Raw genomic sequence first — 15,807 nt, forward strand, 5'->3', positions numbered from 1 at the left:
TTGTCGATTTTTTCGTTTTTTCCGTTTTAATTTCTGGAGGGTATCATACGGAAGTGTTCCACGTACTATATTGAGGTAAACTCCTCTTATTAATTTACTAATTCCCAAAATACATATTTCTGGGCGCCTCCGTAGCCAGGTGGGAAGGAGCAGCAGTGCGTAGCACACGCTTCTTGATTAGACCAGGGTTCGAGCCCGTCACCACCAAATATGGAGGATGCATAAAGGTCAGGGAATGACCACTGCATATCCCGGAGCAATATGGCCTTAGTTGCTAATGCTCCTAAAAACCAAACAAACAACAACATATTTCTGTCCCATACATTTTCAGTTCCAATGAGATCATTCTTTCATTAATAAATTGCCAGTTTTTGATATTTTGTCTCAATTTCTTTTTAACAGCAATAGAAACTCCTGCTCTTGCTCTTTCCCTCTTATCGACTCCACTCCAAAAATGGTAGTATTCTCCCATTATTTCCTCTCCACATCCCTTTTTCTTTGTCTCTGATAACACGACAATGTCTAACTTGAATTTTTGTAGTTCATCCGGAAGAAAGTTTCTTTTAGTTGAAAGGCTTTGAATATTTCAGCATCCCAAAATCATAGTCCCCTTTCCGTTTGCCGAGTCTTTTCGGAAAGTGCAGTCCATTTTCATTTTCACTTTTAGGTCGTTTAGCATTTGTGTATTTTTTACACTGAACGAGGAGCTAGCTCGTTGCAGCAACCCCCAACCTGGAGGGTCACGGTATCTCTCTTAGTCTGACCCCTACCTTTGACCTGTCCGGCTTGGGAGGCCCTACCAGTAGCTAAGCTACCGCTGACTTAGCTCTCCGGTTCATCGAGACACGCAAGCCCCCCCCCACAGCGACAAGGTGGAGAATACCATCAGGGGAGCACCATATAGCTAATAATAATAATTTGTCCACGAAGAGCAGTGTCCATTGATTACCACCGTCTGTCGTCTCCCACTCAACCATCCCTTTATCCATTGTAGCAACTTACCCTTAATGCCATTCATCTCCAATTTGTAAAGCAGTCTTCCATGTGCAACAGTATCAAAACCTTTCCTGAAATCCAAGTATATGATATCAAAATTATTTTTGGCATTCAGTTTCTTTGTGACCACATCATAGTATCCAATCAAATTGGTCAGAGAAGACCTCCCTTTAACAAACCCATGCTGTGTCTTAACTATTACTGCAGTCTTGTCTAGATGATCCTGCAATGCTTCTTTAACTAGTGATTCCATTATTTTCCCCAGAACACAAGTTAAACTAACAGGTGTGTTGTTACTTGCGTCACCGTTTGAACCCCCTTTGTGAATTGGTGATACATTTGCAGACCTCCAGTCCATGGTGACCTCCTCTGAGTCCAAAGAAGCTCTCATAATTATGGCTAAGGGTTTGCTTACTTCCTTTGCTGCCTCATTTAATATAACTGGCTAGATCCCATCCACTCCAGGTGCCTTCCTTATGTTTAACTTCAGAAATTTCTCTTCCACTTTGCTCTCAGTTATTACAAAATCACTTAGCTTCCTGTTAGCGTTTGATAAACTTCTGGTGCTCCCCTCATTAAATAACTCCTCATGTGTGAATGTAGATACAAAATACTTATTCAGTTTATCAGCTACCTGAGCATGATCATCAATAGTCACCCCATCTATGTTAAATGGTCCAATCTGATTCATCCCTTTTCTTCTAGAGTTTACATAAATAAAGAACTCTTTGCTGTTTTTCTTTGCATCCTTTGCCAAAGATTTCTCGTAATCTGCCTTCACTTGCCTAACTTCCTTTGTCACTTGATTACAGACTAGTTTATACCTGGCATAGGCTTCTTTGTCACCTGATACTTTGTATGCATCCCATACATTTTTCTTCTCTGCCACGAGCCTCATTAATTTATTGATATCCACTTAGGCCTAAACCTTGAACAGTATTTCTTAGTTGGAATGAAAAGCCTAGCAGCCTCCAAAATTGAGTCTCTAAAGGCTTCCCATTTAGAATTCAATGTTGCTAACATTATCAGAATACAGAATTTAAAAACTGTCTGAGACCTCTGTAGTCACCTTTACGAAAGAAAAAGGGCTTCCTTTTAGCCTTGATGGTAGTTACATCTTTAAGTACCCACATCAGTACATTGTGATCACTGTCACCCAGTGGTTCCTTTATATGCAAATTCTTAATGCATGAATAATCAGATCAAGAGTATTACTCCCTCTGGTTGCTTCTAAAACATGTTGCTGTAGAAAACACTCATTCAATAAATCCACAAAAGTCTTGCTAGTGTGCGAGTGACCAAACTACAAGTTCCAGTCAATATCTGGAAAGTTAAAATCTCCCATTATAAGACATTCTGATTTACTGGCACACTCTTGGCGCCTCCTTAGCTAGGTGGGCAGGAGCAGCAGTGCGTAGCACACTCTTCTTGATTAGACCGGGGTTCGAGCCCGTGAGCCACCAAATATGGAGGATGCAGAAAGGTCAGAGAATGACCACTGCATATTCCCGGAGCAATATGACCTTAGTTGCTAATGCTCCAAATAACAACATAACAAATAACTGGCGCACTCTATTTCTCTGCACAATTGCTCATTATGCTCATCAGATCGCGGAGATGGGGGAAACCCCTGGTGCCGTTTGACCCCAAACACACACACTTTACACTATGTTCATCAGATTCATTAGGCCTATTACACACACATACTCTCATTTTACCTTTGCCAGTGCTTATTTCACACCAAACAGACTCAACACTGCATTGTCCACCAACATCAATTGGATGCACTTCCTTAGATTTTGTGTGTTTCTTAACTAACAGCATAACCCCTCCTCCCTTCCTGTCCTGTCCTGTCTGTTTTTCCTGCACACATTGTACTCCCCAAATCCCAATTCTGTACTGCTTATATCTGTGTGACACCACATCTCTGATATCCCAACAATATCTGCCTGTGATGTCTTGACTAGCACTTCAAGCTCATCAAATTTATTAACTATACTCCTAGCATTGGTGTACAAGTATACATGCACCTGTTCCTACTCCTGGTTACCCTAACAGAGCCCATGTATTTACTTGTTCCCCTATGACTCCCAACAGTCCTGGAAATCTCCATTACCTTGCTTTCCAATCTGCTGCTCATACTAATAGAAGCAGTGCAAGTATCACTTTTTCCTCTGCCTGTGGCCACTGTTAACCTTTTAGTCTGCCTTAATAGCATCAGCAAATATTCTTGCACCTTTCTATTTAAGTGTACCCCATTCCTGTAGAAGCAGTCTCTCCTGTCAACAAGCACAGACCCGGCTGAAAAAAATTCTACCCCTTCAGCCTTGCACAATCTCTCCAGGGCTGAATTGATTGACCAGGCTCTCATCATATACTCCCTTCTATCATGTCTGGGCAGAATTGCAGACACTTTCACATTCAACCCTAACTCGTGACTTTTTTTCAACATTGACCTGTACTTGTTGAGTAAATCTACAGATCTCTTACTCTTAATGTCATTAGTTCCAACGTGTACAACATCACCTTTTGTGCCCTTAAAAGATGATATCTGCTCTACAACGTTATCAACTTTTACTCCTGGCAAACATACCCTGGTCCTGTTCCACCTATCCTTCTTGCATAGTATATTTCCCCCCTCCCTGACAATAGAGTCACCAACAATGACTAGTTCCTTTGGGACCAGCGCATTCCGCCTTGGAGATTGCCTCTGTTTTGCCTGATGCACAGGAGTGAGCTCTGTCATTGAGCTGGGCAGCTGAGAGCTTGATGGGCGCCTCATATTAATTTCTTCGAGGGCATTCACCCTACACCTCAAGCTCTCATAGATGCCCATCAGAACACTAAGTTGGTGCCTAATTTCTTGACACTCTAGACACTTAGCACACAAAGGCATCCTCCTTGGCTAGATCATGTCCTGTTTTAGAAAGGTCAGCAAACATTTCACATTTTGCACAATTTTTGAGTCTGTGATGCGTAGGAGAATCACCCCCTTCGTTTCTCCACCGAGTCACAGCACTCTCGCTAGTCTGTGATCTTTGCTTCGCAGCTCTGGTCTGGGTCATGATTTCCATTTAAATACAATTTAATTAACAATGAATTTTAATCAGATTAATATTATTTTTGATTAATTGATAATACTATAATAAGCTAACAGATTCCTAATACAGTGCTTCGTATTACACTATCTAGTTTTGCTTTATACCTTATGCTATCAGTTCGAGATATATATATATAGATATATATATACGCTAGCATAGCTTGATTTATTATGGTACCCACCTTTTGTTTTTTTATAATCTGCAATTGATGTTTGAATAGGATGGATGATAATTTTAATTTAAATTGGGAGCAAATAAGTTGGGGTTTTAAAAACAGAAGTTAAAATATGCACAAGAAAGTAGAAGTGCATGTCTTCGTCCTTGGTTGTCAATATTAAAGTTGAAAATAAATGGTTAATACTGGAGGCCAATAGCCATAACAAGTGGCTTTCGTTATCCACGTCTTCAGTTGGCAATGATGGGTTGAGAGTAAACGCGTGTATTTAAGAAAGCTAAGTTCCCGTGATGCTCCTAGTTACATGTGGAAATCTCAGGTGCATGAGATTTCCAAGCCGGTGCAATGTTGTAAGGTAGTTTGGTATTTAATACTTGGAGATTGGAATGGCGGCGGAACCATTCTATGACTAGGGCTTCATATTGGAAAATTTTAAAACTGGATTTTAATTTGATAATGGGAATGGCTGAGTCTACTAAGGGGACGTGATTGTGAGATTGATATGAGATTGTGATATCATATCAGCGATATTAAATAATATTGCTGATATGATATTTTTGTGTGTCTTTGTATGAATTAAATAATGAGCCAGGTTTATTATAAGTTGAGAATGTGAGGGTGATGTCAGTACCTTTTGAATATGCAGCGGAACTGATTGCAAAAATTACTATGGTAAGGTAGGATAATACGTAAATTATTATTAGAGGTGTGTTTGGGTGGATTGTTAATATTATTTTGGACGGTGAAAACGGTTTGTTGAACTAATTGAATGGAGTACCTTCTAGATATGAATTTTGTTGTAAGATATTGAAGTTCATAGTTAAGATCGTTTTGTGTAGAACTGTATTTTATAGCATTGTAAATCTGATTATAAAGAACGGCTTTTTTTATGTTAAGGGGGTGGTGCAAATCAGAATGTAGGTACTTTCCAGTATGGGTATTTTTTCTAAAAATTCTTGTTCCTAGTTTGGTGTCATTCCTCTATGTGGTGAGGTTCAGAAAATTAATTTGTCCATTTTCTTAAAGTTCTAGGGTGTATTTTAATCTATTGTGCACTGAGTTAAATTTAACGAAAAGATTGTCTATTGAGGATTTTGGTCATATTAAAAGGATGTCATCTGCATATCTTATAAATAATTTTATATCTGGGGGGTATGGTTGTAGTACATAGTTTTCTATTGAAGCTAGGTAAATTTCAGAAAGGGGGGGCTGAGATCCCTAATCCCATAGGTAGTCCGTATGTTTGCTGGTATATCTGATTGAGAAATCGAAAATATCTGGCATCTAATAAAAAGTTGTAAGTTCTAGTATACTATTAATTGAAAGGGAAGTGTGATTGGGTAAAGTATTGTCATCTGTTAAGAAATTACGTAGAGTTTGTAATGTTGAAGGTAAATGTACATTAGTGTACAATGAGACTACATCGAACGATGCTATTATGTCGTTGTTGGTTATTGTAATATGTTTTATTTTATCAAATGTTTGGGAGGTACAGTTTACTTTGAATTTCGAAAATCTGGTAAGGGGGGAGATGATTTTAACTAGGAAAGAAGATAAATTAGTGAAGGCTGATTTACTGAAAGATATTATAGGTCGTAGTGGGTGGTTGGGTTTATGAAGTTTGGTAATTTCAAACATATGCGGTAAAATGTTGTTCCGGATGCCAATTTGTTGTAAGGTGTGTAAGTTGATTTCATTGTTTGACCTTAACTTTCTTAAAATGTCTTGTTCAATGTCTAGTTTATATGTTTCTGAGTCGGAGAGTATCGATTCCATTTTTTCTATGTATTTATTTTTATTAATTATTACTATGGTGTCGCCTTTGTCAGCTTTATGGCTTGAGTCTTCATTAACTTTGAGTTGTGGGAATTAAATAAGTAACAGTAGCTAATAATTATCCAACTAATCCAACTAATAATTAACTTTGAATTTTTTTTATATTCTTCACAATGGATATCCAAGGCTGAATCAAATTAAAAATCTCTTTTGTTCCATCTGTAATTAGTTCATATGTATTAAAGAAGAATCTGGAAGCAGCATATAATGGACTCACTACAGATGAAATTGAAGTTATGAATCACATAACAGATAAGTAAGTTGTCAAGTTATCTGTATTATTAAAATTTCAACGAAAACATTTTTACTGTTACCATTTTATTTTTACCATTAGTATTTATTAAATTTAAGAACCAAAATTTTGAAGATTTTGGTTCTTATATTTTTGCTGACTACATATCAGTTTAATGCTATCTAAGCAGATAAGCTGAAATAAATAAAGTTCTTGAAATAATAAAATAAAAAAGAGAACAGTTTTTGTAAGAAATTTAATATGCAAAGAACATACAGGCTTAGGTAGATATTCCAACTGTGTCTTAACCCCATACTGCTTATTTTATATAGTAATTGTTCATAATGAGGTGATTAAATGTTTCTTGTATTTTGTTCAATATTTGGCTTGAATTGGCAGCCCAGTATAAAATTATTATCGAAAATCAAATTAGAATTTTAAAAAAAGTGAGAAAAATCCTGAAAAAATAAAAAAATCATCATTCCTTTTTTAATGCAATAATATTCTTCTATATCCATTTATTTATCATATGATTTAATTCGTCAACTTTTAAATCAGAAATTGAGAAAATTTATCAATTTCATCTTTCTAACCCCAGCTCAAACAACACTGAAGCTAACAGGTATGTTCTAAAGATTTTCAAAGCTATTTTCTTATCACCATCTATTATAAATTATATCGACAGTTTGAAAACACAGATAATGTGGCAGCGCCATATTTTTGAATATTTCTAGACTGTAGAAATATTCAAGTAGGTGCCACTGCCATGTTATGAACAATTATCTGAAACGACCTTGAAAGTGTGTGTGTGTGTGTGTGCGCGTGCGCGCTCGTGATGTAAATATACATTTCCACATCAGAAGATGCCATAACATTTTGGAAATACACTGAAAGGACAGAATTCGTGGGCTACCTTGTTCCCGGGTAATGCAATGCTGTCACCCCTCTCACCAGTGGACGAAACCACCACTTGGCAGGAATGTAGGTACACTGCATTGTGAGTTAACCGACTTTGAAAGAGGGATGATAGTGGGTGCCTGATGCATGGATCATTCTATCGCATAGGTGGTACAGAAATTGCATTATCCCTGTTCGGCAGTATCAAGAGTGTACCGGGAATACACCATTTCCAGAATAACATCTCATTGTTGAAAGCATTGTGGGTGGAGAGAGGTGGTGGATGAAAATGGCCGTCGACATTTGTCTCATTGTTTTAGCCAACCAGAGAGTGACAGTGGCACAAATCACTGCCGACTTCAACAAGGGTGGTGCCAGAAACATCTCCACCAAGACCATCAGGCAATCATTAGCTGCAATAGGTTATGGGAGCTGCTGACCCACCGGAGTCTCAATGCTGACACCACGACATGGTACTCTGTCCCAACTGGGCAAAAGAACATCAGCACTGGACCTTGGATGATTGGGGACGGGTCTCCTAGTCCGATAAGACCCATTTTCAGTTACTTTGAGCGGACATGAGGGTGCATATCTGGCAGGAACCGCACAAAGCTATGCACCCGTCCAGTCAACAAGGAACTGTTCAGGCAGGTGGACAGTTGGTAAAAGTCTGGGGTGTGCCTTTGAAACGTTAAAAGCAGCTTGCTTTTAACGTTTTGCTGTTTTTCTTTGCATCCTTTGCCAAGGATTTCTCTTAATCTGCCTTTGTTTGCCTAGCCTCCTTTTTGACTTGATTACAGACTAGTTTATATCTACTATAGACTTCGGTGTCGCCTGATAATTTATATGTATCCTATTCATTTTACTTCTCTTCCACAAGACTCATTAGTTCATCTGACATCCATTTAGGTGTAAATTCACAAATATGGTTAATCTTGAGTCATTTGTCCTTTTGGTGGTTGTTGCACTTTTGCGACATTTTCATCAGTCCGACTTGATGATGGATGACCTGGTTGCTTAAAATCCTCCTCAACTTAAGTATGGTTGCCTTGGAAACGTGATCCTTGTTTAAATATTTTGTACATCTGAAGCTGTTTTTCCTTCTGAAGCTAAATACATTATACATACCCATGAATGCATTAAGAAAATTTGCAGGAGGAGGAGGAGTATCCAAAATGGGTGAATGCGGAGCTGGCCAGTCAAATAGAGCAGAAAAAGATAGTTTGGGCTAGTTAGAATGATGAAAAGTACTGACTACTACAACTTGATCTGTAATAGTACGACAAACAAGGTTAGGGAGGCCGTAGCTGCATATGAGAAAGCATCATCTAAGGGTACTTACACGTAGAATGCAGGTAACCGCTTACCTGGAACCAACAACATGGAGGTGAAGCTTCTCACTGTCTATGAACACAATAGAAAGCAGTTGACCAGTACAAAACTTTTACTTCATTGCATACTGAGACGTTGCACTGGAAAACTGCTTTCTATGTGTTCATGGCTAATGAGAAGCTTCCGCTTGATGTCACTGCTGGTTTCCAGTAAGCGGTTACCTACATTCTACGTGTAAGCACCCTAAGAGAGCAAAGAATGAACAGAAGGAATTTTTCATGTAAGTGGATACAATGAAGAAGAAAGCTAATCAGGTCAGACCCTTTTGCACTGGGTGAGGGAAAGTCTTAGATAACCTAGTTAATGTTGCGGATGAATTGAATAGGTATTTTGCATCGGTCTTTACTGATGAAAGACCCTTCATACTGAGAAGAGGTTATGCGAGTGAGGCTGAGCCATATAAAATTAGTGATTTTGTAATTACAGATGATCATTTAATAGAAAAGATTTTGAGCACAAAGGCAAGTAAGACTACCAGAGTTGATGGCATATAGTTTTGAGGGAGACCACCAGGAGTGTGTTGAACCAATGAAATTAATTATCAGAGCATCTTTGGACTCAGATGATTCCTTTGGCTTGGAGAAATGCCAATGCATTGCCAATACATAAAGGCAGTTCTAAGAGTGAAGTTAGTAACTACAGACTGGCTTCAGCGGTAGGAGGCAACGATTAAGAATGCAATCCAGGAACATTTAGATAGATATGGCATTCTGAAGGGCCTACAGCATGGCTTTATTAAGGGAAAATCATGTTTAACTAATTTATTAGGCTATTTTGACAGTTACTCATGAGCTGGATGCAGAGAACAATTTCAATATTGTTTATTTGGATTTTAGCAAGGCATTTGATGCGTCCCACATGAGAGGTTACTATATAAGCTGGAACATGTTGAGATTACTGGACAAATTGGATTGCTGGGTGTCTGCAGGGCAGAAGGTTGTGATTAATGGATATTCTTAGACCACTTTTATTCCCAAATTTCATAAATGACATCAATAAAGGGATAGAAAGTGTGATGTTAAAATATGCAGATGACGTAAGGACTGGTAGAGCAGTTATGATCAGTACCAAGCAGTGCTCTTTTCAGGATGACTTGGATCAGGCTACAAAAATGGCCAGAAAAGTGGCAGCTGTGTTTTAATACAGCAAAATGTAATGTCTTACACTTGGAGAATAGCAACCCCAAAATAAATTATATACTTGATGGGGTTGAATTAAAAAAAAGAGGAAGAAGGGGATCTGGGAGTTATAATTTGAGCAGATATGAAGTTTTCTGAGCAGTGTAAACAGGTAGCGAGGAAAGCCCAGGATGTCCTATTGATGATTTAATGAACATTATCCTATAGAGATATGGAGGTCACAGTCCCACTGCATAAGGCAGTTGTAGGACTGCATTTGGAATGCGGGTTCAAGTATGGAGAGCTTCTTGAAAGGGTCCAAAGACAGGCAACTCGCATGGCAAGATTGGTAAAGGAGCGACTGTACGAGGAAAGACTGATTATGTGGGCTACAGAGCTCGGCAATTGAGCACCTCAGAGGTGACCCGATTGAGGTTTATAAGACGCTGGGGGGGGTGTTAATAAAATGAATTAAGGTGGAATTTTCACTGTTATAAAAAATTTTAGAACCAGGCATAAATTCAAATTACAGGGGAAGAGATTTAGATTAGATTATAGAAAGTTTTCTTTTAGCAAGCATGTTACTGATTTCTGGAACAGGTTGCCTTTTGTAGGTATATGAAGCTGACAGTTAGAATAAATGCGAAGGTCAGCTGTCCAAAAAAGATTTTGTTGTTCTCACGCTGACCTTCAACAACGAGATCAGATATCTTTACTGGGAATAAATCTGACTTTCAACCATACATTCCATAAGTATATCACAAATATTGCTTCTTCTAGAAGCATTAAAAAAAATTGGTTTGCTCTTGGAATTTACTAAACTCCAATGCTAGGAGTTTAGTAAATAAATTTGATGAATTTGAGGTATTGCTCAAAACATCAAAGGCAGATATTGTTGGGATATCAGAGACGTGGTGTCACACAGATATAAGGGATGCAGAACTGCAATTTGGGGAGTACAACGTCTACAGAAAGGATAGACAGGATAGGAAGGGGGGGAGGGGTTATGCTATTAGTTAAGAAACACATAAAAACCAAGGAAGTGAAGCCAGTCGACATCGCTGGACAGTGCAGTGTTGAGTCAGTTTGGTGTGACATAAGCATTGGGAGATCAAAATTGAGAGTAGGAGTGTGCTATAGGCCTAATGACTCTGATGAGTATAATAAGGAACTGTACAGGGAAATAGAGTGGGCCAGTAAATCAGAGAGTCTTATAATGGGAGATTTTAATTTCCCGGATATTGACTGGAATTTGGGGGCTGGTTACTCACACACTAGCAGGGCTTTTGTGGATTTATTGGATGATTGTTTTCTACATCAGCATGTTCGGGAGGCAACTAGAGGGAGTAATACTCTTGATTTGATTATCAGCAGTGATTCTTCATGCATTAAGAATCTGCAGATAAATGAACCACTAGGTGGCAGTGATCACAGTGTGCCGAAGTGGGATTTACTCAGAGGTAACTACCATTAGGGGTAAAGGGAAGGGTTATTGCTTCTGTAAAGGCGACTACGATGGACTGAGACAGTATTTAAATTCTATACAGTGGGACCAACTGATGATGATGTTACCAACAGCAAATTCAAAATGGGAAGCATTCAAAGAACTTATCTTGGAAGCTACTAGGCTTTACATACCAACTAAGAAATATTGTTCAAGGTTTAGGCCAAAATGGATGTCAGATGAACTAATGAGGCATATGGCAGAGAAGAAAAATGCATGGGATACTTACAAATTAACACATGACACAGAAGCCTATGATAGATACAAGTTGATATGCAACCAAGTTACAAAGGAGGTTAGGCAGGCGAAGGCAGATTACGAGAAATCCTTGGCAAGGGATGCAAAGAAAAACAGCAAAGAGTTCTTTACTTATGTAAACTCTAGAAGGAAAGGGGATGAATCAGATTGGTCCACTTGATATTGATGGGTCAACTGTTGATGATCCTGCTCAGGTAGCTAACAAACTAAATGAATATTTTGCATCGACATTCACACATGAGGAGTTATTCAGCAAGGGGAATGCCAGAGGTGTATTCAACTCAAGCAGTAAGCTACAGAATCTTGAAATAACTGGGAGTAAAGTGGAGGAGAAACTGTTGAAGATAAACACAAGAAAGGCACCCGGGGTGGATGGGATCTATCCAGTTATATTAAAGGAGGCAGCAAAGGAAGTAAGCAAACCCTTAGCCATAATTATGAGAGCTTCCTTGGACTCAGGGGAGGTACCCATAGACGGGAAATGTGCAAATGTGACCCCAATTCACAAAGGAGGATCAAAGGCTGACACAAGTAATTATAGACCTGTGAGCTTAACTTCTGTTCCAGGAAAATTAATGGAGGCACTGGTTAAAGAAGCACTGCAGGATCATTTAGACAAGACTTCAGTTATAGCTCAGACACAGCATGGTTTTGTTAAGGGGAAGTTTTGCCTGACCAACTTGATTGGATACTATGATGCAGTCACAAAAGAACTGGATGCAGGGAATAACTTTGATATTATATACTTGGATCTTAGAAAGGCTTTTGATACTGTTGCACATGGAAGACTGCTACACAAATTGGAGCAGTGTGACATTGGAGGCAAATTGCTGCTATGGATAAAGGGGGGAGAAGACAGAGTGGCATTCAATGGACACTGCTCATCGTGGACTAATGTTATTAGTGGAGTCCCTCAGGGCTCAGTGTTGTGTCCATTATTGTTTTCTGTATTTATAAATGATATTGATGATGGTATATCAAGCTTAATGTCCAAGTTTGCAGACGATACAAAGGTTAGCAGGGTTGTCAAGGACTCTACTGACACTATGCTGCTGCAACAGGATCTGGAAAGGTTGAGCAGATGGGCTGTGAGAGGTGGCAAATGAAGTTTAACATTGACAAATGTAAAGTACTACACATGGAAACAGCAACCCCAGAGCAACGTATCAACTATGTGGTACTACACTGACAGTGGTAGAGAATGAAAGGGACTTGGGGGTGGTTGTGCAGGCAGATATGAAGTTCTCTGAGCAGTGCAGTGCAGACGGGCTGCAAGAGTAGCTCATGGAGTATTGTCAATGATATACAGGAATTTTTCCAGCAGGGATAAGGAGGTGATTATTCCATTGTATAAGGCGATGGTCAGGCCACACCTAGAGTACTGTATACAGGTCTGGAGGCCTCATTTCAAGAAGGATGTAGAGCTGCTGGAACGAGTACAGAGAAGGGCAACAAGATTAGTGAATGGAACAAAGGGGTGCTCTTACGAAGAAAGGCTTAAGTTTTGCAAATTACAGTGTCTGGAGACTAGGCACCAGCGAGGTGATCTGATAGAGGTGTATAAAGCCTTGAATGGTTTAAGCATGCTCAATGCTGATGGGATTCTTCCTCTAGCTCAGAAAAATCACCTGAGAGGGCATAAATTCAAATTGAGGAAAGACAGATGTAGGATAGACGTGCGGAAATTTGCCTTTAGCCAGCGGGTGGTTGGTTGGTGGAACAGAATTCCATCCCTTGTGGTGGAGGCTGATGGCCTAAATAAGTTTAAGGCTCAGCTGGACAGGTATTTTGAACGAACAGAGGGGTGAAGTGGAAGTGGGTTTTTTTTTTTTTTTTGGCTGATGCTGCATAAGCTTGCTTTCTTGCATCAAATGCCTCTACTAATGCTAATAACTGTTTCTCCAAGGTTTATTGATTTTCATGTGGTAAAATTTGTACTATATATATATATATATATAATAAACTAATACTATCATACCACGTGAAAATTCTTAACAAATAGGTTTATTAAGCTCATATATAATACAAACTCAATACTACGCTAAATTTTTGGATGGTGACATTTCAGGTTCTTGCCAAGCCCAACTTCAGACCAGGGAGTTGGGCAAGAATCCTGAAACATCACCTGCTAATAAATTAGTGTAGTATTGAGCTTACATTATATATTTTGCTTTTAGCCAGTGGGTGGTTGATTGCTGGAACAAATTTAAAGAATTATTTTTCTTTTAAACAGCTACTAACTTTGTACAAATCTCAAATTTACCATGGAATACTATTCCCACAAATGGGGGGGGGAGGGATGGTGCCCCCAAAATCTCTCAAGTTCCTCTATTCAAAAGAGGACATTCAGAATAATTTAATGTATGCTTTTTCTATAGATATTTCTTTGGGTATACTATTCTTCTGAGTTGGCATATGTAATTCTACCTTTCTTTCAAACCAGTCCCAATGTGCCTCAAATAATCATCATTCACTTTTCAACTCCAGACTCACCAGCTTTCCACATATTCCCTCTATTTCTGTTCTTTGGAACAGAAATAGAAAGATGGAATACATGTGAATTTTCTTTTCACTATTTCCTGGAAATTACATTACAAAAAATCTACAGAAATTCAAATGCGATTACCAAGTATCTTCTGTCTTTTCAACCCAAACCAAGTACTATAATAGATTCAGATACATTTTTGTTTGGGATCACCATTGGAGTGGAGGGGAAACTTTCTGAAAGTTGAAGTTTTTGTAAAGTGAGAGAACTGTTATTAAACTAAGTAATATTTAATGTATAGTTATATTTTACAAAGTAATATATTTTCTTTCCCCTTTGCTGCTAGTTTCAGTTTCTTCCTTTACTACTTCTTTTTTTAGGTACTTTAAACAGGTGTCACACAAGGATTGGGAAGGCATTGAACTAAAGAAGTACTGGAAAGCAATGACTGATATAAAAAATTAACCTAAAAGCTTCACAAGAAATTTCCTTTCTCTCTTTTTTTTAAAATAAATTATCATATTTTTCTGGATGTTGTTATTTTTCATACCAAGCAATTTAATCTTCAAAGTGTGGACAGTATTAACTAGCATTTACAATCGAATATAATAAATTTTAAAAATGTCTAATATGATTGAAATACATAAAATGCAATAATCATGGATGAAAAGAATTTTGAAGTCTTATTGTGACTAATTTGCATTTCTGTTTATTTGTTTGAAAGAATCATAAGGAGTAAAAAATTGAACATGTGCTCATTAAATATGGAAAGTAACTATTTCTCAACTTACACAATAAATGCAAAGTGCCACTTAAATTAAGAGCTAATTTCCTATTAGAATTAATGCAAAATTCACTGAAGGGAAAGGGGGGAACTGTATGCAAGGGTGGAACTGATTTCCAGGATTGAATTGAACCCTGGTCTACTCTAAGAGTGTGTGCTCCCGCTCCTAACTACTCAGCTACTTTCCTTGCGTTATTGGGTCCATTAGCATTAGTTGAGGCATATGATGCAAGAAACTAAGCATATACAGCATCAGCCAAAAAAAAAAAAAAAAAAAAAGAACCTTTCCCATTTCACCCATGCGGTCACTCCAAATGTTTGTCTAGTTCAGCTTTAAATTTAGTTAAGCTATTAACTTCCACAACAGATGGAAGTCAATCAACTACCCACTGGCAAAAAGCAAACTTCCAAACATCTATTCTACAACCGTCTTTCCTCAATTTGAATCTATGCTCTCCTCAGGTTCTTAGTCAGAGCAAGCGGAAGTATACTATCAACATTGAGCCTGCTCAAACCATTCAAGCCCTTATACACCTCGATCAGGACAACCCGCAGAATTTGGCGCCTCTGTAGCCAGGAGCAGCAATGCGTAGCACACACTTCTTGATTAGACCGGGGTTCGAGCCCATGACCACCAAATACGGAGGATGCGGAAAGGTCGGGGAATGACCACCGCATATCCCCAGAGCAATATGGCCTTAGTTGCAAATGCTCCTAAAAACCAAATAACAACAACAACCTCACAGAATTCAAACCTTTCTTCGTAAGCACATCCCTTTGTTCCTCTTACCAATCTTGTTGCCCTTCTCTGTACCCATTCTAGCAACTCTGCAGCCTTCCTAAAATGAGGCCTCCAGACCTATATAGAGTACTCAAGGTGTAGCCTGACCATTACCTTATACAAAGGGATATCACCTCCTTGTCTCTGCTAGCAAAATTCCTATATATCATTGACAAAGCTCCATGACCTGCTCTGGCTGCCTGTCTGCACTGCTCAGAGAACTTCATATCTGACTGCACAATTACCCC

The 15,807-nt window shown here is 38.6% G+C and overlaps 1 protein-coding gene across 2 annotated transcripts in view; it reads left to right on the forward strand.

Annotated features, from left to right (window-relative positions):
- The window catches only part of LOC150079458 (uncharacterized), a 145,024-nt gene extending 130,445 nt beyond the window's left edge, over nucleotides 1-14,579 (forward strand). Inside the window, exons 10-12 of one of the 2 annotated variants that reach the window (XM_090382617.1) lie at nucleotides 6,278-6,364; nucleotides 6,939-6,962; nucleotides 14,375-14,579. In XM_090382617.1, the coding sequence (XP_090238743.1) occupies nucleotides 6,278-6,364; nucleotides 6,939-6,962; nucleotides 14,375-14,459 (196 nt within the window). In that variant the 3' untranslated portion in view covers nucleotides 14,460-14,579. The remainder of the gene's footprint in view (nucleotides 1-6,277; nucleotides 6,365-6,938; nucleotides 6,963-14,374) is intronic. The other variant, XM_090382618.1, reaches the window with a different exon arrangement.
- The last annotated feature ends 1,228 nt before the right edge of the window (nucleotides 14,580-15,807 follow it).

This window comes from Mastigoproctus giganteus, chromosome 10 (assembly GCF_048544385.1).
Source record: "Mastigoproctus giganteus isolate SK-2022 chromosome 10, ASM4854438v1, whole genome shotgun sequence".
NCBI classification, from domain to species: Eukaryota; Metazoa; Arthropoda; class Arachnida; order Uropygi; family Thelyphonidae; genus Mastigoproctus; species Mastigoproctus giganteus.